Source organism: Panthera pardus, unplaced genomic scaffold (assembly GCF_024362965.1).
Source record: "Panthera pardus isolate Hobbes unplaced genomic scaffold, ASM2436296v1 HiC_scaffold_6, whole genome shotgun sequence".
In the NCBI taxonomy this organism is placed as follows: domain Eukaryota; kingdom Metazoa; phylum Chordata; class Mammalia; order Carnivora; family Felidae; genus Panthera; species Panthera pardus.
In genome coordinates, this window is record NW_026526991.1 from 89,865,524 (window position 1) to 89,890,590 (window position 25,067).

The following is a 25,067-nucleotide window of genomic DNA, read 5'->3' on the forward strand; positions in this document are numbered from 1 at the left end:
TGGGTCTGTGTCTTAATTGCTTTCTGTCTATGAACAATATGTCCCGTTTTTGTTATGGTCTTACAGTTTTATCTTATTGCTTTAATATATCCTGCATAATGCTCACAAGATAATACATAAAATAACACACTTCAAGAAAATAACGAATGGGGTAGAATTTTTTGTTTCAAAAGTTTTTATGTTTTTGAATTTTTTTTAATGTTTATTTATTCTTGAGACAGAGGGAGACAGAGTGTGAACAGGGGAGGGGCAGAGAGAGAGGGAGACTGAATCCAAACAGGCTCCAGGCTCCGAGCTGTCAGCACAGAGCCCTATGCGGGGCTCAAATTCACGAACCATGAGATCATGACCTGAGCCGAAGTCAGACGCTTAACCGACTGAGCCACCCAGGTGCCCAAGAGTTTTTATGTTTTTAAACTTTTGAAGGCAGGAGAGAATGTGGAAGTTTAATGGCAAATTCTATAATAAATGTTTTGAAAATTCTTCCTAATTTTATTTTTCTAGCCATTTCTTTCCACCTCAAATCATTTTATAAATTTCACTTTTTTTCAAATATTTATTTACTTTTGGGAGAGTGCAAGCGGGGGAGGGGCAGAGAAGGGGACAGAGGATGGGAAGCTAGCTCTACAATGACAGGAAGCGGGCTCTTCGATGACAGGCTGACAGCAGCGAGCTGGATGTGGGGCTCAAACTCACAAACTGCGAGATAATGCCCTGAGCTGAAGTTGGATGCTCAACTGACTGAGCTACCCGGTTGCCCCTATAATCTTCATTTTTATTTTTTTATTTTTATTTTTTTTTAAATTTTTGTAAGTTTTTACTTATGTATGTATGTATGTATGTATTTATTTATTGAGAGAGAGAGAGAGACAGAGAGAGAGAAGAGAGAGCACAAGCAGGGGAGGAACAGAGAGCAAAGAGGAGAGAATAATCCCCAGCAGGTTCCACACACTGCAGAGCCTGATGCAGGGCTCGAACCCATGAACTGTGAGATCATGACCTGAGTCGAAGTCAGACACTTAACCAATGTGCCCCTATAATCTTCATTTTTAATTAGAGAGTAACTCAGTGCTTCCTAATTGTACTTCTATGTATTTGCTGTTGGATTCTGTGTGCACCTTGTCTTATGAATTTAGACTTGCAGGTTTATGGCTCTCAGCAATATTCCTGATGCCAAGTGTATTGATTCAGACTGTCATTTCAAAAAATTTTGTAAAAGGTTATTTTATTTTTTTTGTTTAGGGTAAGATAGAGCATGTTGCCCATACTCATGAGCCATGAGATAAATAGTGTTCCTACAAGTTAGATTAATTTTTATTTTCACCACACTATCCTGGTAAGTATAGAAAAATCACAACTATAAGGATTGGTAGAAGTAACTCTATGGTACAACTATTTCTAAACCAGCTCTCTCCCTAGGAGTCCTTCAGAGGAGTATATATTCCGTGTGCAAAGCAATATGGTATTCAAGTCACTGATAGAGGTTTTCCCTATTACTTTCAAAGTTTTCTGTCCTAAATGTTCAGAAGCTGAGGCACTTGGCATTTAAAATAGCTTGCAATTACAACCAGACCTTTCAGATAAGAACACATCTGAGTTACAAAAATGAAACAAAAATGAAAAACATCAAGACCATTATATTTGAACTACCTATTCAGCCCTTATTTCATAGTCAACTTGGAAAAAAAAATATTGTTTGTAGTTTGGGTATTACATGGTCATTTGTAAGATGTATAGTTGTTTATAGTTCAAAATATTCAGATTAAATCAGTATTTGCTCATATTTCTATATAAATTTATATTACTTTCTAAAATTACTCCAACATTGTGATATTTAATGTTGTGGCTAAAATGCAGTTATCTGTTGGCAGAATTATAGTATTATCTTATTAAACTACTTTTATAGGTTCATAATCAATATTAGAACATCCTAAGGCAAAGGCAAGAAACACATATGTTATGAGTAAAAGACTGTTTTTCACATAACATTTATTTGATTAATTTTTAATTGTTCTACATAGATGAAAAGATTTCATCACCAGCATTTCTACCCCCCCCCCTCCAGTTCTAATTAATAAGTGAAGTTGTTTTTTAAAAAATTTCTTTTTTGGCTTTTATATACCTTTTTTGTAACTACCAATTTGGGCTAAAGAATTTCTATGTTACCCATGTTGACACATGAGCTATAGTTTAGCTCCTGGCTTGCCAAATTACAATATCACTTTTATGTCGTCTGTTGTGGAAACTTTTTAAAATTTTTTTTAAATGTTTATTCCTTTTTTGAGAGGGAGACAGAGCATGAGCGGGGAAAGGGCAGAGAGAGAAGGAGACACAGAATCTGAAGGAGGCTCAGGCTCTGAGCTGTCAGCACAGAGCCCAATGCTGGGCTCGAAATCACGAACCATGAGATCATGACCTGAGCCGAAGTCAGGCACTTAACCAACTGAGCCATCCAGGTGTCCTGGAAACTCTTTTCAAAAAATTATTGGTTAAAATCCTGGAATCCTTTGGCAACTCTGTGGTTCTTACCTGAACTAGCTGTGGGAGATATTCCAGTAGTTCATCATTCAAGAGGTTGTCTAATTGTTGAACTGCCACTTTACGAATTTCTTGATCTGGAAAACTAATACAAAGTATATAGATCTATTAAGCTATTAATAGTATGGAATAATCCATGAGAAATGTCAGGGAGAAGAGAGAATGAATTCCACCCCAGCACGTAAGATAAAATAATAATCTCACAATCAATTAAGAAGATAATTAGCACCAAATTATTTTTCCACATTCTCTACTCTCATATGAACTGAAGTAAAATGCCCTTTCAACTAGATTTCCTTGGAAACTTGGGTTTAAGTCAGAATTGTTAGCTTTCTCGTCTATAAAGGATTGTAGGATAGCTAAAATCTTGAAATTCTTTGCCGTACATTTTGCTAAGAAAATTATTACCAGTTGGAGACCTGATAGCTTATATAATTAAAAATGGGATATAATATATTTAAATGAGTTTTGGCTAGGTCATAATGAAAAACCAGAAATCTAAAGTACCTTACAATAAATAAACAACAATAATTTAATAAGACTAAATATTACTAGAATATGAAGTTCTTGAGGGTAACTGCCTTATTCAATTTTGGACTTCATATGTCTGTTGTAAGATTAAGCACCCATTAGACACTTAATAAATGTTTGTTACTGAACTAAATTTATGAAAGTATTTAGCATTTGAAAATCTATTCCAGAAACAATTAATCCTCAGATGGGCTCCTCAGACTGCCATCATCTTGTTCCATCAGAAGAATTAGATTCAATTATCTCCAAGCTCCTGGGAAGTGCCTAGAGATAACTTTTGGCATCATACTGTTTTGACGTGATTTTGACATACTGCTTTGACATGATTAGATATAACTGGGGCTTTGGTGAGAAAAATTAATTTTAAATAAATATGTTTTCAGAAAAAAATCAATATGCATAATTTAAAACTTGAAGGAACGGGGCACCTCGGTGGCTCAGTCAGTTGGGCGTCCGACTTCAGCTCAGGTCATGATCTCACAGCTTGTGAGTTCGAGCCCCGCATCAGGCTCTGTGCCAACAACTCAGAGCCTGGAGCCTGCTTCAGATTCTGTGTCTCCCTCTCTCTCTGCCCCTCCCCTGCTCATGCTCTGTCTCTCTCTGTCTCAAAAATAAGTAAAAACATCAAAAAAAAATAAAACTTGAAGGAACGACTTACAGTAACTGATTGAAAAAACAAGTACATAAATAAATAAACAAAAGCCAAAAATCTTTTTGTATGGAAACAAACTGAATGCTTTCAACCAATCAGGAGAGAGTTCTGAAGATTGGCTCCCAATACTATGGAGATCAGGAAACTTTTAAAGTCTTTAATGTCCAGTCTCTTTTCAGCATATTAGGTTACTGAAGGGTGAAATGAATACTATGCAGCTACAGTGTCAAGAAAAAAATTGGTATTACTTAATATCTCTCAACTGTCCTTGATAGCAGCTTGAAATGTAATGCATAAATGTAATGTTTTACATAGTTTTTCTTAAGTTAAACTGAGCATTTTAATTGCAACAAAAATTTCACTTCCAAGGTTAGTCACTCAAAACCCTTATTTCTGACCTGCAAATATTTTTCCTATAATTTTCTCCCTTTGAGCAATCTAGCAGTAAGACCTAGTAAGAACTGTAGTCCAGACACATCTTCTGAAGTACTGCTAAGGTCAGAAGATCCCACCATAACATCAAGTGCAGGTGAAGAGCAGAAAGGGTGCAATAAAAATGCAAAGCTAGAAGAAGGTCAGCTTGTTTTAGCACACTTACACTACTTTCTCCTAACTAAATGTGATTGATTCAAATTTATTGCTCTCAATTACTAAGCCGTTTGTCTGAAGCTTGTAGACATCAAGGTCAGTTTGAGGACAGTTTGAAGTCTTAGAGGAAAGAGTTACCTGGAACATTTTGCAGCCTAAGTGATGACTTAAGTCAGATACTAGTCACCCATGCTTTCTTTCTTTTGTGTGTATTTTATATTATTGGTACGAATGAAAACAGAAAGAAATAAAGAAACAAACATCACAATGAAACAAAATTCTTTGGTGAACACTATACCTCTAACTGTATATTTATTTCCATATACTGGAATGTAAACTCCATGAAAGCAGAAAATTTTTGCCTGTTTCGTTCATGGAGGTGTCCCAAATGCCTCCAGACTGGTGAACATCCTGTACATATTTTTTTTTTGAAGAATGTTTAAACTGAATTATCTTTGCAACTAAAACATCTCTGCTGCTAGACTTTTCTATCATGGTTTGTGTTATTATCTTTCTCCAATCATGTAGATCTAAAATTTCGAGTCATATAGGGGCGCCTGGGTGGCGCAGTCGGTTAAGAGTCCGACTTCAGCCAGGTCACGATCTCGCGGTCCATGAGTTCGAGCCCCGCGTCAGGCTCTGGGCTGATGGCTCGGAGCCTGGAGCCTGTTTCCGATTCTGTGTCTCCCTCTCTCTCTGCCCCTCCCCCGTTCATGCTCTGTCTCTCTCTGTCCCAAAAATAAAATAAAAAACGTTGAAAAAAAAAATTTAAAATTTCGAGTCATATTTTCCCCTCTTTTGCCCTCTTCATCGAATTCCCCCCCCCCCCCTTTCCCATCTGGCAAAATTCAACTGATCTCTGAAGTCAAAACTCAAGGGCTGATTTACCTGGAAAGCTGTTTCAGCTACTTTGTAGCCTCCTGTAGAGTTTATCACACTCTTCTCAGTGGGATTCTATATTATGTACTTGGTTGAGGGCAGGCTCATTCATTATAAATCCCTGATACAAGCACAGTTGAATAATAAGCTCCTAGTAGTCTCTTATCTTTATATCTAATCAGTTGCCAAGTTCAGTGGGCTTTTCTATCCTAATGGCTCTAGCATTACGCCTGTTTTTAGTTTCTTCTGCATCTAGCTAGTCTAGGCCATAATTATCCCATGCTGGTATTAATATTTTTCATAGTAATACCTTAAAAATTTCCCTCAATTATTTCTTTTTAAAATATCCTTTTCTTTTGGGGAGAGCACAAGCAGGGGAGGGGCAGAGAGAGGGGGATAGAGGATCAGAAGCAGGCTCTGCGTTGACAGGCTGACAGCAATGAGCCAGAGATAGATGTGGTGCTTGAACTCACAAACTGCCAGATCATGACCTGAACCCAAGTTGGATGCTCAACCGACTGAGCCACCCAGGTGCCTCCTCCCTAAATTATTTCTAAATTCACTTGTTATAAAACTTTAAATGGTTTTCTATTTCCAATGGGCCTCTCTTAGGTCCATACTGCTTATCTAGATAGCCAAAGCTAGCCAAACATGAGATTTTTCTCCTACTGTAATACTGAATAAACTGCTCTGGCTGACTCACTGATTATTTTTATTCTGAAAATGTCATGTGCATTCTCACCTTTGTGAGCACTGTAACCCCCACGTGGAAGGAACAGCTTCTCTTCTCAGAGTTTGAGTTCCTTCAAAATGTGGTCAAATGCTTTTAAAGGTTACTACCCCAATGTTTACTAATCACTTCTCTGAACTCTAAGGGCATTGACTGGCTGACTCCATTGGGCAATTAGGATATGCTAGTGTTTATTAGAATTTATCGTTTTTATATATGTGCCATCATTCTCAACTAGTGAATAAATCAACTGAAGATAAGAATTGTTCTATACTCTCTTTTTAATTCTTAGGATTTAGCACCATGCTCCATACGTGTTGGGTCATTAATAAAAATGCACTGATTGTGATGATAATAATGAGAAAAATCATACTATTGAGCCCATTTATCTTGCTGTTCTCTGAAATAATTTACATTGGTAGCAATAGATTTAACTCAAAAATACCACTTATACAATTCCAGGGGTGTTTTAATTTGTTTTCTCTCAAAAGAGTGAGAAAAAAACAAATCTGAAGGTAATAAAGAAGAAGGATGTATTTTTTTTTTCAGACTTTTTCAGGAATAGAACAAACCCTAGCAACATCTATACACTCAAAAAGAAAAATTATATATTTGTATTAATATGTAAAAATGCTGGAAAGAACATTTTTACACATTAATGGAAAGGAATGGATCTTTTTATTCACTACTGTTGCATTTAGTTTAGAAAGAAATTGGAGGAGAAATTGCTAAGAAGCTAACCACATGACATCCCGAGATGTAACTAAGGCCAAACAACAGTAAAGCATATCCAAATATAACTTTCATTTGCTTATTTTAGGAAGAGTTGGCCACATTAAAAGAGATGTTGGCAGTGTTAGTGGAGCTCCTGGGAAATGTGCCCCTTCATACATTGCTGGCAGTATATAGCAGAATGTATTAAAAAAATTTTTAATGTGACTATTCCTTGATCTAACTATTTACTTTTGAGAATTTATCCTAAAAAAATAATCAGAGCTATGTATAAGGATATGTGTAATTGGAAATAACACAAATGTCTAAGAATAAAAAGTTAACTAAGCTATGACCATATGGTAGAATATATGTAGTCTAAAAATATTCAAAGAATATTTAATGATATGAAAATATTATGAAAAATGTATGCAGTATAATACCAGCATGTACATAAAAGTGTGCATATTTCTCCATAGGCTTGACAAAAAGATGAGAAAAATAAAAAAGTTAATACCAAATACCTGAATATTAATACTAAATTTCACAGATGACTTTAGTTTTCTTTTTTTAAGCTTATTTTTTTTAAAGTTTTTCAAACTTTACGTAAAGTTACATTGGTTACTAAAATATAAGGATTTTTTAAAATTAAGGCTCATTTAAATAATTATGAATATATTTGAATAAGTACAAGTTCATTATCAGTACTAGAAAAAAACTCAAAATCATATGTCCCTTTAAGAGTAAACATCATTGTGTAAAAGAACAAGTATACTTTTTGTGCTGATTTAAAATTTTCTTTAGTATAATAGGTCCAAACAGGGATCTCTGCCTCTACAGAATTTATGCTTGATACCTTTTCAGGGCCCCGAACTCAGGCAAAGATCAATGGATAAATATGTTCCACAAATCTTGGCATTTCTTGCCTGTGATGTCTGAAATTGTTTAAACATTCTCATGGGATATAGTTATTGGCATTTCATGCTCAGTAACACATTTCCTCAATGAGGTGAGGGCTACCCATATTTTCTGACTGTCATGTGATATTTACAGACTGAAATGTCACATGTGACAGAAGAACTACAACTTATTTTGAATTTTCCACAAGCCAGGCTATTGTACTTTCCAATGACCTGATTTGCTTGAAAAGTATACATAATGCCTGCCAATAATAAAGCAGGGTCCACTCTCTAGTGATTCTGCTAACCTTGGGACTACTAATTACTTGAGGCACGGATATGATACCTTGAGTCTGGGGAAGAAACAAAAGTATCATTAGAAGATTCATCAGGCTGATATTAACTAGGTCCTTATTTATTTAAATTTGTAAGAAACTTGCTTATATTCATACAGAAAATAGACCATTTACAATGTAATAAATGGTGATCTATCAGATTTGAGATATTAAAAAGATACAAGGTCAGTAAAATTCTATTACTTGTTGGAGAGGAGATCATGTAAAGTGAAAGGAATTTTCATTTATTATGAATTTTTAAAATTAGGTGTAACAGGAATTCATGTGAAGTAATCACCTCTTTAAGGTTATTCATCATTTTTTAATTCTTCATTTAAGTAACTTTAGGTTACTTAATTTACTTTCCAAGCATGTCTGAATAGGGGAGCAAAACCAATTTTGATCAAAAGCAAAACATCAGACTGGCTTACTATTCAGTTTGATATGAGTTTCATGAGCAGTGATTCTATCTATTGAGTGTTTAGTTTCCTCTAAATGGAGCTAACAATTGAGCCTCTGCCCTCTGTAAAAGGACATAATACCACAGCTAAGATAAATATAACTCTGCACAATAATTGTTAAGGAAGCATTTAAAAATTGCACATGGTCCATTGTCCAATGAGTTCATTTAAACACAAAGAAAAAATACTCCTTGAAGACTAGGATTATAAAAGTTAATAAAAGGAATCTAAGACATGGTTAAAAACTCAAAGGTGAAAAAATTAGGTAAAATGAAAGCAACTTCAAGATAAATATTTTCAAAGGAACTTTAGGGAAATATCAAATCTGTATTTTGCCAACAGTGTAAACACAAGGTTTATAGTCAAGCAGAGGATTAAGTTGGAAGGGTAATCCTTATGTGGGCAGGAAAGGAAGAGTATCAAATATGTAATAACTCTTTAGTTCAAGCTGGAAGTAGAAACTGACCAGTGTTTAGGGTTCTCCTGTTTTGGGTCTCAAGACCTTTTCAGCACTCTTAAAAATTATGGAAGATACCAAAGAGTTCTCATTTATGTGAGTTATATCTATCAAGAATTTCCATATCAGAAACAAAACCAGGGCATTTAAGAAATATTTATCAATTCATTTAAAGTAACATCAATAACCCCTTTACATGTTAACATAAACAATATATTCCTATGAAAAATCGCTATGTTTTCAAAAATAAAGAAAATATTTAGAGAGAAGAGTGATACTGTTTTAGATTTTTGTAAGTATCTGTAATGTCTGGCTTAATAGAAGACAGCTAGATTCCCCTATCTGTTTCTGTATTAAATCTGTTGTAATACTGCATGTCAGAAAACACTCTACACCCATGAATGAATGCATGTGACAAAGGCAAGGGACATATTAGAATTATTATGGAAATAATCTTGACCTTGCAACACCCCTGTAAGCACTTCGGGGATTGCAAACCTAATTTTGAGAACATAGTTTTGGCATGAGTTATTGTTGTGGGCCCATAAGTCAAGGAATCAGTACCTGTGGTCTCTTTTGAAGACAGAAGTACATCAACTTATCTTTTCCCTGAATGACAAATTGGCTTTGAAGTCATGTGACCAACACTCAGATTTTGGGAAACATCATTCCTCCTCTCTTCCCTCAATCATTTACAACCCTTGTCAGAGGGCTATAGGAACATCACCAAGGATCCGGACAATCTTCAAAAGGGACAGTGACATCATGAAGTGAAATTTTAACAGAAAAATACACCTTTCAACTTCTTCCATCTGACTAGTTATTTTGTGACTTCTATTCCTTTCTCATTTTCTCCCCGTATCTTGTTTTTCTCTTTTGTTCTTCTTTTTCTAGTTTGAAAAATGATACAAGGTCAATATCTGGCTCAAAGAATTCTTGAAGTGATGGGTAAAAGCCAAATGTGACGTAACAAATGCCAACCTTTAAAAAAATCAACTTTGGGTAAAATGAAAAGCAAAGAAATCTGAGATCAAATTTAAGTGTAACAGAAATGTCAGACTTCAGAATACATAGTAAGAATTCATGCAGAATGCCATGAGGCTATTCACAGTTAAAAGCTGCAATGTCAGGTTAGAATTAGAAAACTATCAGAAGTACAGAACAGTTTCTCCAGCAGGTTTTGAGTCTGATGACACACTCAGCATCATCTTGGAAGAAAATGTCAATATGAATGTATTTGCTATTTTTCTAGTACTAAAAATGATCAGATGTGACAGAAGAAATTTCTTTCTAGAGAAAGTGGGGAATAAGGATTCTTTAAGATGATTGTAAATCTCTACCCACTGAATAATTCATGTCCGTTCAAGGATTTTCACATGATTGCAGAATATTAGAATTCAAGGAAACTTGGAGACCTGGTTCAATCTCCTAATTATACAGATGAAGAATCTAAAAGTCAGAGTTTGAGCTGTTTGCTCAAGGCCATTTGTTAGTGGCGCTAAAACTGGAATCCAAATACCCAGAACACTAGGCCAGGAGGCTTTCTATAGTACTTCTAGCACGACCTTTTTATCTTTTGACTAGGTATTGTCATATATACTTACATGAAATCCACAAGACAGGCCTGAAAATATTTATTTTACTTAGTGCATTCTAAATGGATCAATAGAGATGCATAATAGGGAGAAGTATAATTTATCTAACTGGATGGGGATATTGTCCCAGTCATGACCCAGTAGGCATAAGTATGAATCCTAGATCCAAAGATATTTGGAACTGTGCAGAGATATTTCCTGATGGATAGTCTATGGATTTGCATATAGAAATTGGGACTTAACTGTATATTTATGGTATTAATTAATCACTTATTTATACTTAAAGAGTAGTTATTGATTTTGTTCTATATGTTTACACTTTGATTTTACTTACAGACAAGCTTAGAAAAGCACTGCATAAAGCAACTGGTGTAATGAAGGCACCATGTAGAAATTTTGTGTTTGGATGGATTTAACATTACATGCAAAAGCAGCATGATGTTATGGAAAAGAATGAGGGATTTTGAGCTTAAATATGAAGGATCTTGTTTTCCTAGCTTACACTTTCTCTCTCTTTTTAAGCAAATTTATCTATACCCTTGACTTAATTCCCATCCTTCTGTGGATGATTTCCAAATTGTATTCTCTCACTTAGATTTTCCCTTGAACCATCACTGGCTATCTCAAGGACATCTCAAAGCTAATCTATCCCAACCTGAATGGGAAGGTTAATCTATAATCTATTTGTTACCCAGAGTGCTCCCTCTTAGCAAATGTTTCCATTTTCTACCTACTTGCATTATAAAGAAACCTAGAAGTAATCCTTGACATCCTCCTTTTTTCACTGCCCTTCCCCTATCTTCTCACTTTTACTCCTAAATGTTCTGATTCCGTTCATTTTATTACATCACCACTACCACCCTTGTAAGGCTGACTTCCTATCCTCTGACACTTGGACTACTTCTATAGCTTCCTAACTGTCTTGCCTCATTTACTTTCGCTTCTCTCACCAAATTTATGCTTCGCTCAGAAGCCAGAGTGATCTTTAAAAGATGCAAATCTGTTCAAAATATTCCCTCACTTAGAACCATTTGTCCTTTCCCAATGCTACTAGAATAAAGATCAACTTGCTCAACATGGTCCTGTTTAGATGTCCTTAGAACACCAGTTCTCGCTCTATCTTAACATATCTGCTAATCTTACAATATACATTTCTTCCCTGGACTCCAGGAATGCTGGCTCTCTTTCAGCTTCCTGAATTAAGTTTCTGCCCCAGGGCCCTTTCATGGATCCCCTCTTCCCAGAAACTCTTTTCTTATTCTTCCCTTTCATCAATTCATTCCCACTCATCCTTTGGATCTGAGCTCAAACTTCCTCAGGGAAGACTTTTCCCACTTTGTAGAAAAGGTTTGGTTCCTTTGTTACATGCTTTCATAGAACCATGTACCTTTCATTCAGAGCTGTTAGAACACCTGCCATTTTACATTTATAATATGGCGTGACCTATTTCTCTCCACCTCCAGTAGATGGCAGCTCCATAAAGGCAGGATTATATTTCTTTTTTGTGCATTATGCTAGTTGTAGGGCCAAATGAAGTGCCTTACATGAATAAGCCATCAGTAAATATCCATTGAGTAAATGAGCAGACAAATTTGGCTTCAATTTCTTCTTCTGTAAAATGGGGATCAATAAAATCAGGGTAATTGTAAATGTTGCTAATAATATTAAAGAAGTTGTTTTGCTGAGAACAAACTGAGGGTTGATGGGGGGTGGGAGGGAGGGCAGGGTGGGTGATGGGTATTGAGGAGGGCACCTTTTGGGATGAGCACTGGGTGTTGTATGGAAACCAATTTGACAGTAAATTTCATATATTAAAAAATAAAAAAAATAAAAAAAAAAAAGTTGTTTTGTAGAACAAATCATGTAACGTGAAAATGCTTTGTAAGCTATGTCATTCAGTTGTGAATTATTTATTATTAAGCTGCTAATTCTTTCATCATACACATTTTAAGAAGTAAATTTAACTTATTGAAACTTAATTGAAATGAAATTATTCCCATGGATTTATTGATATTTACAGTTTGGTATTGAAAGACTCTGAAAACTCTAAACGATGTAATTATGATGAAGAGGATAGTAATGATAAAGATGATTGGTAGAATTTTATTGAATGGTCTCATAAGTACCTTATCATAATAGGTACATAATGTTATTATCCCTGCTTTATAGATAAGGAAATTTGTCCAAGGTCATTCAGGTAATAAGCTCTACGAAGCAGTAGAGCTAGATTCGTCTGATTTCAAAGTTTTTGCTGTCAACTGTGAAATTTGGAAGCAACACCAGAAACTTTCTAAAAGTGCACAAAGACAAGATATTTATACAAGGTATATTGGGTTTATGCTATACCACATTTCTCATTCTAAGTATATCAGAAGAATATTGACTCTTCCTTCATAGAGAAAATATTGAAACTTCCACATTTTTCTCTTCTGCATTCATACTTATCTATAATTGTATTCATATTTTTCCTTGCCTCCCACCTGAGGGGAAGAAGTTACTCTCTTCCTTTCCTCGGATAAAATTACCATTTGTACTTTTATTCCAGGCTAGTGGCTGTTGGTACCATCTCATTTTGCTACTTCACCCATCCCTCTACTTTTGGATCTTCCCTTCATGCATCCTTCAACTCAATTTGTAAACATGCTTGAAGCTATTTTATTTGAACAAGCATACAAATCCCAAACCTCAAAGCCTTTCCCATCAGTCTTATTTCAAGAGTCACAATTATCTAATTTATTTCTTCCATTTGCTCTTTAGGATCTTGAAGTATGGCATCCAATTTTACTACAGTATTAAAACTGCTCTCACTAATACCATCAGTGACTGCTCATTTTTCAATCCATTGATTTGGTTTTAGACTTAATTTTATTTAACCCTTCTTTGAAGACTTTGAAAACCTTTTTTTATGAATTCTAAATTACTACCCCTTTCTCGCTCTCCTCCGACTTCTTGGTCATTCTTCCTGTTGCCTTTTCCAGCTTTGCTTGCTTTATGCTGCTCTTAAAATGTTGCTACTCTCCGGGGCTCCATCTTTGCCTCTTTCTTTACTTCCTCCACATACATACATGCAGTGCCTCTACTTCTTGGCTTCAATTACTGCTTTCAAGCCAATAATTCATATATTATTTTTCAAGCTTTGGTTTCTCTGCTAGGCTTCAGATCTGAATATACAACTGTATACTGGTCACCTTCTCCTAGGTGTCCCACAGGTTTTTGTTTTGTTTTGTTTTAATGTGTTTTTATTTTTTGGGAGAGAGAGAGAGAGAGAGAGCTCGAGTGGGGTAGGGGCAGAGAGAACGAGACACACACAGAATCTGAAGCAGGCTCCAGGCTGTAAGCTGTCAGCACAGAGCCTGATGTGGGGCTCGAATCCACAGACTGTGAGATCATGACCTGAGCCAGAGTCGGCGCTTAACTGACTAAGCCACCCAGGCGCCCCTGTCCCACAGGTTTCTAACCATGCAACATGTCCAAAACAGAACTCTATATCTTACACCACCTAAATTTTCTTTTTTCTGTAACCCTTGTCTTGATTAACAATATAGTTTTCTATCATTTGCCCAAAACGGAAAGCTCAAATTCTTCCTTATCTCTTCTCTTTTTTTCACTTTCCTCTGAAATGTTTCTCAGATCTGCTCTGGGGAACTCCACTATTTTTCAGGCCCAGATCATTTTTCAAATGCACTATTTCAATACTTGACATCTATCTAATATCCTTGCTCTCATTGTCTTTTTTTAGTTCATCCTTCACATTGGTGCCAGAATTATCCTTGTATAATATAAATCTGATTCTATGACTTCCATTCTTCACAAAATTCCATGGCCTGCAGAAATGCGTCAGTAGTAACTACCTGGCTCATGAGACCTAAAACATCCTAACTAACCTATCCTTTTCAGTCTTGTCTCACAGTACAATTCCCTTCTAATATGACATAAGATTACTCACTATTCTCTGAAACTCCATAACTGTCCATATGTTAGCCTTTCTTCCAGAAAGGCCATTTCCTGTCTTCTCCACTCAGTAAATTACTATGAATATTTCAACTCAGCTTTCAATTCCTTTGTGAAGATTTCCTTACTTTTTCAGAAAGAATTTGCTTCTCTCTCCTTTGGGCACATATAGCACTTAATACTTTGATTATAGTATGGAGTATATTGTGGGGCAGTCTTTAGCATAAGTATTTTTCTCTTATTGTTTTTTAGGGATAGCCACTATGTCTTACTATTCAGTCTCCTTGATTCACTGCAGGTCAATTTCCAAGTACACATATGTGTGTCAATCTATAAATGGGAAAGATACATCATTATCAATCACTTAACTATTTAGTCTAATGTGGAAGTTATAACTGCCTCTCTCTTCCATATTCCATAGTACCAATTTGCAATGCTAGTCAAAAATGTCTTTATTATAAATTAATCTCTACAATAAAATATGTAATGGCTTTGTGCAAACATGTTTATGAAACATTTTTCCAAGGAAACTGATTTTGGAAGCTAAGGCACTGCCTGTTAAGCATTGTTCTTCTTCCCGCAAAATAATAATTTTACATCATGTGGGATGGCAAGTTCTGGTACCTTGTCAAATTTTTATTTAAGTTTCTGATGTAATCCTCTGATGCCAGTTCAGAGTTGCTATTTTTAAATGAATACTTTCCTTGAACTGTCTTTTAATTCCTTGGGTAATTTCTGCTTGCTATTAGCAGTTGAATAGTTATGCCTGTGCATCAGAGTTCAAGAAAATAGCAACCATCTGCCAAGAACCACAGACCTTCGCCCTTGGTCTCTGGTATTCTGACAGCACTGCCTTCTCTAATGGAAATATCAGTACCCAGTGAGCATACTGCTGGCACTCGGTAGTGGAAATATTAACACCCTATGGCCTACGCTAGGTAAATTAAATCTCAACATGTCTCTTGCTAAAAATAAACCAAAAGGAGATGGTGAATCTTTGGATGGGATTAAACAAACAGAAATATTAAAAATTTTTCTGAGCTAGAAATGGAGCACACCAGTTCTCAAGAGGTTAAACCATTGGAAAAATAAACTATTCAAAGGAGAAAAAATACAGATCTCTGAAGACCTCACTCTGACAAGTCACTTAACAAGCACAAACTGTTTGTTCTCAGAAAAGTCAGCTTTTGAATTTAGAGAAGTTGAAAGGTTCATTTTTGGAAACAGCTTGTCCTCAAGTTTTTTTTTAGTAGTTCAGTTAAAGAGAGTGGGAGTCATAGAATGAGTGCAATGGAAATATTTTAACCTTTCCAGTGACCTTCTTTGGTGCATGATAAGGAACTGTCCAATGTTCATATAAATCAAGTTTCTAATAAGTTTCCTGAATGATGCTCAATAAACAACACTTTACTTTGAAACCAGTCCCTATAATCTCTAAATATCTGATTGTTTGGAAAAAAAGAAATTACACAGTGAAGTAGAAACACCCAAGCATGACAAGATGGTTAAGTACTGCTATTTACTATAATAAGACTATTTTAAGATAGTTTTATTTGCATATTTAATATGTAAATAGCCTTGGGGCACCTGGGTGGCTCAATCAGTTAAGCGTCCAACTTTGGCTCAGGTCATGATCTCACAGTTCCTGAGTTTGAGCCCTCCGTGGGGCTCTGTGCTGACAGCTCAGAGCCTGGAGCCTGTTTCGGATTCTGTGTCTCCCTCTCTCTCTCTGCCCCTCCCCTGTTCATGCTCTGTCTCTCTCTCTCTGTCAAAAATAAATAAATATCAAAAAATTAATATGTAAGTAGCCTAGAGTATGTATGTAGAAAGGTTATAAGAATAGTGGTTAAGATTTCAAGCTCTAAACCCAATGTTTATAGCAGCACTATCAACAATAGCCAAAGTATGGAAAGAGCCCAAATGTCCACTGACAGATGAATATGTATAGAAGACATGGTATATATATACAACAGGGTATTACTCGGCAGTCAAAAAGAATGAAATCTTGTCATTTGCAACAACATGGATGGAACTAGAGTGTATTATACTAAGTGAAATTAGTCAGTCAGAGAAAGACAAATATCATATGACTTCACCCATATGTGGAATTTAAGATACAAAACAGATGAACATAAGGGGAGGGAAGCAAAAATAATATAAAAACAGGGAGGGGGATAAAACATAAGAGACTTAAATATAGAGAACAATGTGAGGGTTACTGGAGGGGTTGTGAGTGGGGGAATGGGCTAAATGGGCAAGAGGCATTAGGGAAAACACTTGTTTGGATGAGCACTGGGTGTTATATGTAGGGGATGAATCACTGGATTCTACTCATAAAATCCTTATTGTACTATATGCTAACAAACTTGGATGTAAATTAAAAAGTAAAAAAAATTAAAAATAATTCAAGCTCTAAATCTCTGGATTTAACTTGAACTCCTCAATTTAATAGTGTAACATTGGACAACTTAATCTCTATAAGCCTCAGTTTCCTCATAGGTACAATTGGAATAATAATCAGATTTGCCTCATAGGGTTATTGTGGATATTAAAATTAGATGGTACTAAGTAGCACTAAGTAAAGATTTGATCTTTATTTTTAAAACACTGAGGTGGTGCCTGGGTGGCTCAGTCAGTTAAGCATCTGACTTTCTATTTCCGCTCAGGTCATGATCTTACAGTTGGTGAGTTTAAGTCCCATATCCAGCTCCCTGCTGTCAGCATGGAGCCCACTTCCGATCCTCTGTCTCTCTCTCTGCCCCTCCTCAGCTCATGTGCACTCTCAGAGCACAAGCTCTCTCTCTCAAAAATAAATAAACATCAAAAAAAAAAAATAAAACATTGAGTCAAATAGATTTTCAGCTTCTGTTCAGGTAGAGAAGGCTCACTATAAGCAGAATTATGCTTTTTTTTTAAATGTTATTTTTTTTTGAGAGAGAGAGAGAGAGACAGAGTTCAAGTAGGGAAGGTGCAGAGAGAGAGGGAGACACAGAATCCGAAGCAGGCTCCAGGCTCTGAGCTGTCAGCAAGAGCCCAATGTGGTGCTAGAACTCATGAACTATGAGATCATGACGTGAGCTGAAGTCAGAGGTTTAACCAACTGAGCCACCCAGGCACCCCCAGAATTATGCTTATTTATCAGGGATCAGAGAATATTGAAGTCTATTTAGTGAATTCTTTCATTTTACAAGCAATATTAATCCTTTTATTTTACAAGCAACTAAGCAATATTAAAGGCTTCATTCTGATAAAGATTTTTATAAGAGGCTCCCATGACTCCCAGAGCCAGCATGGGGTTGGGAACTCAGAGTGCTGTCACAGCGGTGAGCAGCGTGGGGTGCCCCCCTGAGGTGCCCGTGGTACATCAAGTATTTACTGCTTGGTTTCAACCTTCTCTCCTGGCTGATGGGGTTGGCTGTCTTTGCTTTTGGACTATGGTTTTGGTTTGGAGGCACCATGAAGAATTTCTTATCAGAGAAGGGGTCACCAGAGTAATTCTACATGAGGCTCTATGTGTTGGTTGGAACAGGGGTCCTGATAACAGTTATGAGCTTCTTCGAGTGCTAGAAAGCCATGAGACAGTTGCATTGTGTGCTCAGCATTTTTACCTGCCTAGAGGTGATATTTGCTGCTGAAGTAACCATTGGAATATTTTTTTTTTTTTATAGGCAAGGGTGTAGCTATAGGACGTGCTCAGACCATGTGTGTGGAGGCTTATAACTATCACCTTACAGAGAGTGAAAAAGGAAATAGGGCTGTCAGTACCTTCCACTCAACATTTCAGTGCTGTGAAACAAAAGCTCTGAAGAGATCCAACCCACAGAGCTGAAAGTGCTTCTAGGACACAAGCAATATATTGATGAGACTGGGACCATAATCAGTGTTAATTAAGTTTTAAGTCATCAAAATTTATTGGTATTGGAATCACGTAATCTTTCACATGATATTCAGCATGGTCCTTTGCTATGCAATACTAAACTCAAGAGATGGGATATGAAGCTACTTTGACATGAAAATTGTAACCTACAGCTTTCATACAGCTGTTGCAGGAGCTAGGTCATTTTTAACATTCATAGGACACTTAGGATCTAAAATAATTTTCCCTTAATTGTACATTTGCACCTGAATATACATTTGGCTAATTATTGGTTTACCCCTTGAGGGAATAGCTACTAATTATGTTGACTGAAAGCATATTCGTGTGTGATCTGCCTATTTCTGGTATATACTTTATACATAATGAAATCTGTTTGATGGGAATTCCTGATTCTTGTTATGTCAGAGCAACAACCTATTTACCTCAGAAAAAAAGATCAAAAAGCTTTGATAAAGTTTAAAAATGTGGGTATTGAAAAAAAAAAGATTTTTCTAATAGTCTATAAACTTTATAAAAAAAGCATCGACACATTTAAATATCTTTAAAATAGACCAAGATCTGTCTTAGTAAAACAATAATAATCCCCTGCCACCCAATAAAGTGGGCTTATGCTTTAGAAACTAGAAAGTTGTTATATTGTCTGGTGAGAAAATTATGCTTTGGATATTACAGAGATTCATACCTCTATTTTTAACTTTACAATTATTATTTTCAAATTTTAATAGTGTTATTGAGATATAATTCAAATGTCATGCAATTCACTTAAAGTGTACAGTTCAATGGTTTTTAGCATATTCCCAGAGTTGTGTAACTATAATCACAGAAAGAAACTTCATGTTCATTATCAATCAACCCTCTTTTCCCCCAACCTCCCCTAGACCTACGCAATCACTAATCTATTTTCTGTATCTATAGATTTGCCTATTCTGGACATTTCTTATAAATGGAATCATATAATATGTGGTCTTTTGTGATGGGCTGCCTTCATTAAGAATAATGTTTTCAAGGTTTATTCTTGTTTTAACATGTATTAGTATTCATTCCTTTTTTTATTATTGAATAATACTACATTGTATGGATGGGCCACATTTTATTTATCCACAAATTAGTTATTGGCCATGTGAGTTGTTACTCCTTTTTTGTTGTTATAAATATTGCTGCTCTGAACATTCACATATGAGTTTTCGAGTGAACATGTATTTTATCTTGGATATATACTTAATAGTGGAATTGTTGGGTCATACAGTAACTCAGTGTTTAATATTTAAGGAACTGAAAATTGTTTTCTAAAATGATTGCACCGTTTTACACTCCCACCAGCAATGCATGAGTTTTTCAATTTCTCCACATCCTTGCCAACACTTATTGTTATTTGTCTTTTTGATTTTGATTATAGCCATTACAGTGAGTATGAAGTGGTATCTCATTGTGGTAGAAAAAGAAAACCCTTTCACCTCCTTTTCCATCCCAGAAGTTTTGGAAAGTACACTAATTTAACATAAATCTAACTATATCAGTTTGAAAAGTCTTTTGCGTCACTCTCTCTTCCACATTTCTCCTCTGTAGGACCTTGAGAGAGAAATCAGAATAGAACTGGTCGCCACAACTCTTCTCTGATTCTAGAGATTACAGACTTTCTTTATGGCATCACTGAACTGATGCTATCAAGACAGATTTAAAAAAGCTCGTCTTGGCTTTTAATATAGAATAGAAGCCAAAAAAGAGCTGTTTCCCCAAACTAGAGCCAGCTTCCACACTTGTTCCCATACATTTATCCCTAACTATAAAAAGACATCATTCCTCCACCCCTGATTGCATCCTTGTGTATTTTATTCTGAGAGACTATCTGGAGAATACATAACATATATTTATATATTATTATAATTTATTCTTATCATTATCATTGGCATATTAATTGTACACCTACTATATGTGGGATATTTTGCCACACTTTGTATACTTCAATAGTAAAAGATATGGTCCCAGTTATTCAGGACTTTTTTTCTTTTGAGAGGGGTCAGAGTAGAGAATTTAATTTTTCCCTATTTAATTTTGTTGTTATTTCTGTAAGAGTAATGTAATCTTCATGTAATCTTCACACAAGAGACTGTGACCATTAATTATACTTACAGTTTAGCACTGGAGACACAATTATAGCTTAGATTTGTTTAAAATTTGTATTCATAGTTTACATTTGTCTAAATTTAATATCTATAGCTATTGAAATTGGGAACAACCAGAATAGCTATTGAATTAATCATATAGTCCTATTTTTTTCTCTTCAAATTTTCTCATCAGTAATACCATGATTGTTTTTGCAATTCTTACCCAGAAGTCAGAAGTCCAAGTGCTTCCAAAGGGCAAGAAAATTTCCATCTTCTCAAAATGGTATGCATTTCTGAAACAGTTCTTTCATCCCATCCAGGGGCACTGCCCAAGACCAAAGGAAGGGAGCAGTTTTCATTATTGCAGTAGAAACGATAAAACCATAAGTATCTTCTCTTTTCCTCAGAGAGTCTGCAAAACCAGATTGGAAACTGTAATTTGTTGGAGTTTGCTCCACTAAAAAATGTTACAGAACAAAATTTTACTCAGTGCTTTGACTTTTATTTTACTTTACTTTGGAAAACAAGTTCTTTACTTTCTTGGAACAATTTGAGAGTTTATTAGCTTACTTCCCTAACTTTGTTCTTTTATAGAAAAATAAAATAGACTTCAGATAATTCATATTTATTTTTTCTTCCTCTTATCTTTGTCACTTAAAAAACAACAACAACAACAACAATGTCATTTTGGTTAACAAAATCTATGCCTCCTTTAGGGCTGACCAAGTTTTATCTGAATCCTGCAACGTGTACTACTTAGAACAGAGGTAATCTCTTACCTTCTTTACAAATTAATTTAGACCCAAATGGGCCCGTGAAGAAATGTCATCTTTTAAAGATGATATTCCTTCATCTCAAAGCAAGTTTCATCAGAGTTCAGAAAACTCTGCTCTAAACTTTGAAAACAAAGAAACTCAATTCGTCCCTGGATTTGGGCTTTAAATTCTCATATTTAGCTGGAAGTTTGGAGTTAAAATGCCAGTGAATAGGATTTATTTAAATGCCCAAGTGTTTCCCCCTGGAGAATGGTTCCAAACAGAAGATCGAAATCTAGGACTAGGGCCATTGACTTGCTGACAGTTTATCATGTTTTGCTCACACTTCAGCAGAAGCATTCAGAACCACAGTTCAACTGGAGGACAGCATTTCTCACATGACAATGACAGCTTTTGAACACTGTCTCCTCCAAACTGACAATGCTGCTTAGCTTAAGTTAGCTAAAACTTCCAATAAGGATAATGAGAAATATTAAAATATCTTAAAGGCTTACATTTCTCTACATTTTTAAAAGCCATCTTAATCTACAAAATAAAAGGGATGGATTATAGAGATTTTTAAAGTATGTTTTGGGTTCCTGTCCTGTTTTGTCACTACCTTCCCCACCAGACAGTCCTCAGAAGAAAAAATGCCATGACAAAGTTATTACTAAATTATTATTGAAACAAATTATTTTGCTCTGATTAAGTTTGTTTTTCCCCAATATTGAACAAGACATATTTGTTTTGCTTTCTTTTATTGAAGCATAATTTACATCAAAAGGAATGCACACACGCAGTTCAATAAATTTTAACAAATGCATGTACTGAATGAAAACCACATTCCTTTCAAGATAAAGTTTTCTCAAGCAAACAAACAGAAGCAAGCACTGGTAGGATTTCTTTCACTCTGGATTAATATTGCCTACTTTAGAACTTCATAAATATTAAATCATAGAGTAAATGCTTTTATTTATAGCCTCTCTCATTCAGTATAATGTTTTAAAGTTATCCATATTATTGAGTGTATTAGTAGTCCAGAAATTTTAATTAATGAGTATTATTCTTTTATATGAATACACCACAGTTTGCTTATCCATTCTCCTATCTGATAGACATTTGAATTTCCTGCTTGGGGATATTATGAGTAAAGCTGCTATAAACATTCGTGTGCATGTATTAGATTGATTTTTCATTTCTCCTAGGAAGTTCCTAGGAGGGGGATGACTGGGTTTTATGTCAGGTGTCTGTCTACCTTTAAAAAAAACTATTTTCTGAAAATGTTTGTAAAATTGTACATTATTATATGCCGAGTATGATAGTTCCAATTATACCACATTCTTGCCAACACTTGATTTTTCCCATTTCAAGATACTATCATTTTAATGGGTGCATAGTGGCATCTATATCACTAATTTGGGGAGAATTAGAATTGTCATCTTAACAATAGGGAGTATTCTAATCAATGATATGATATAACCTTTTCTTTCATTTCTCTTAGAAAAGTTTTATACTTTTTAGTGTAGAGGTTTTGATGTAAATTGAACTTTAAAACAAAATTTTTCTGTTTTTCACTGAAATACAATTGCATTTTGTACATTGATGTTGAATGCTATGATTTTACTTAATCATGTCATCTGAAAAGAGAGGAAGTTTTTTTTTTTTTTAATTTTTTTTTTCAACGTTTTTTATTTATTTTTGGGACAGAGAGAGACAGAGCATGAACGGGGGAGGGGCAGAGAGAGAGGGAGACACAGAATCGGAAACAGGCTCCAGGCTCTGAGCCATCAGCCCAGAGCCTGACGCGGGGCTCGAACTCACGGACCGCGAGATCGTGACCTGGCTGAAGTCGGACGCTTAACCGACTGCGCCACCCAGGCGCCCCGAGAGGAAGTTTTATTTCCTTCTTTCCCAGTTTTACACATTTATTTTTCTTACCATAGTGCACTGGCTAGGACTTCCAATACAACATTGAGGAGAAATACTTAGATAGATATCCTTGCTTTCCCATCATAGGAAGGGGGAAAACATTCATTCTTGCACCATTTAATATGATGTTGACTTTAGATTTTTTCCATTGATCTAGATTTAACTCAGGATTTTAAAGTTGAGAAAGTTCCATTCTATTCCTGGTTTCATGAGTTTTTATTATGAATGAGTGTTAAATTTTATCAATTGTTTTTTTCCCTAAATCTATCAAGATTACATAAATTCCTTACATATTTTTTTCCATTTTTAAAATTTTAATGTAGGTGAATCCTTATATTTAAAACATATGACTGTAAACAGAATAAAGTTTTATACTGCTTTTGTAATGTAGGTGACAATTTCTTGCTTTAAGTTAGAGTTTTTATTCTATTTATATTTAACATAACATGGATATAATTGGTTTGATTCTACCATATTGCTATTAGTTTGTTGTTGTTCAAATCATTTCTTTGTCCCATTTTCCCTTTTTTTTCCTGTCTTCTTTTCAATTTTTTCTTGGTATTTCATTTTTGTTTTCTTCTTAGCCCGTAAATGTGCACTTAAAATTTGGGGGTGTAGTTCTCTAGAGATTTCAGTATTATCTTTCAGTATATCACAGCCAACAGTTGATAAATATTATACTGCCTTATGTATAAGAACCTTAAAACAGTATGTTTCCATTCTTCTATTTCTCATTTTTATTACAGTTGTTATACATTTTAATTTTATATATTATTAAATTTTTTGTCATATTTATTTTTGAGAGAGAGAGAGAGAAGAAAGAGAGAGAGAGAAAGAAAGAGAGAGAGAGAGAGAGAGAGAGAGAGAGAGACAGGGCATGAGCGGGGGAGGGGCAGAGAGAGAGGGAGACACAGAATCTGAAGCAGGCTCCAGCCTCTGAGCTGTCAGCACAGAGCCGGACACGGGCTCAAATCCATGAACCATGAGATCATGACCTGAGCGGAAGTCAGACACTTAACAAACTGAGCCACCCAGGTGCCCCTTAATTTTACATATTATAAATGCAGCAATACATTATATATTTATATAGTTATAAAAATATAATTAATTATTTTTTAAAGAAATTGTTAAATATGTAAGTAAGAGTAATTTTATTTCCTACCTATTTTCCCTTTATGATGATTTTCATTTATTCTTATAGTTGGAGCTTCATCTAGTTATCATTTTCTTTCAGCTGGTAGTATTTCCTTTAAGATTTCTATGGTACAGATAAGCTGATCATAAACAAATTCAGCTGTGTTTAACTGAAAATGTTTTCATTCTGCCTTCACTTTTGAAATATAATTTTACTGGTTATAGAATTCTAAGTTGATAGATTTTCTTTTGCCCTTCCTAGATGTAAGATAATATTCTACTATCTTTCAGCTTCCATTGTTTTTGATGAGAAATATGCAATTCATATTGTGGTTGTTCCCTGTATGGAATTTGTTCATTTTCTCTAATGCTTTAAAAAAAATTTTTTTAAGTTTATGTATTTATTTTGAAAGAGAGAGAGAGAGAGCATGCACACAGGGGAAGGGCAGAAAGAGAGGGAGAGAGAGAATCCCAAGCATCTAATCCATGCTGGCAGTGAGGAGCCTGATACGGGGCTCCAACTCATGAACCATGAAATCATGACCTGAGCTGAAATCAACAGTCAGACACTTAACTGACTGGGCCACCCAGTGCCCCTAAAAATTTTTATCATATGTTCAGTTTTTAGAAATTTGACTATAATATGGGTATGCATGTGTACTTGATTGGGAGTTGCTAAGTTTCTTATATCTGTGGGTTGAATTTTATATTTTTCATTTTTATTTATTTATTTTTTTTTTTCTGTGGTTTCAATTTTAAAACAAATTTGTAAAATTTTGACAATTATCACCTTTTCTTTTTGCTTTCATCTTTCTCTCCACTCCTGTGTGTCTAATACATATATTGTCAGTCTAACAGGTCACAAGAATCGAACACTCCTTTTAGGATTATTTTTTTCTGTACTTCAACATGGCTAATTTTCTATTGCCCTCTCTTCAAG

The 25,067-nt window shown here is 35.2% G+C and overlaps 1 protein-coding gene and 1 pseudogene across 3 annotated transcripts in view; one reads left to right on the forward strand and one right to left on the reverse strand.

Annotated features, from left to right (window-relative positions):
- PIK3C2G (phosphatidylinositol-4-phosphate 3-kinase catalytic subunit type 2 gamma) overlaps positions 1-25,067 on the reverse strand; it is a 350,214-nt gene that overhangs the window by 193,279 nt on the left and 131,868 nt on the right. For all 3 annotated transcript variants that reach the window (XM_019452113.2, XM_019452112.2, XM_053894931.1), the window contains 2 exons: positions 20,533-20,721; positions 2,530-2,623 (listed from right to left, as the gene is read on the reverse strand). In XM_019452113.2, the coding sequence (XP_019307658.2) occupies positions 2,530-2,623; positions 20,533-20,721 (283 nt within the window). The remainder of the gene's footprint in view (positions 1-2,529; positions 2,624-20,532; positions 20,722-25,067) is intronic.
- On the forward strand, positions 9,877-18,218 carry LOC109268545 (tetraspanin-2-like; annotated as a pseudogene).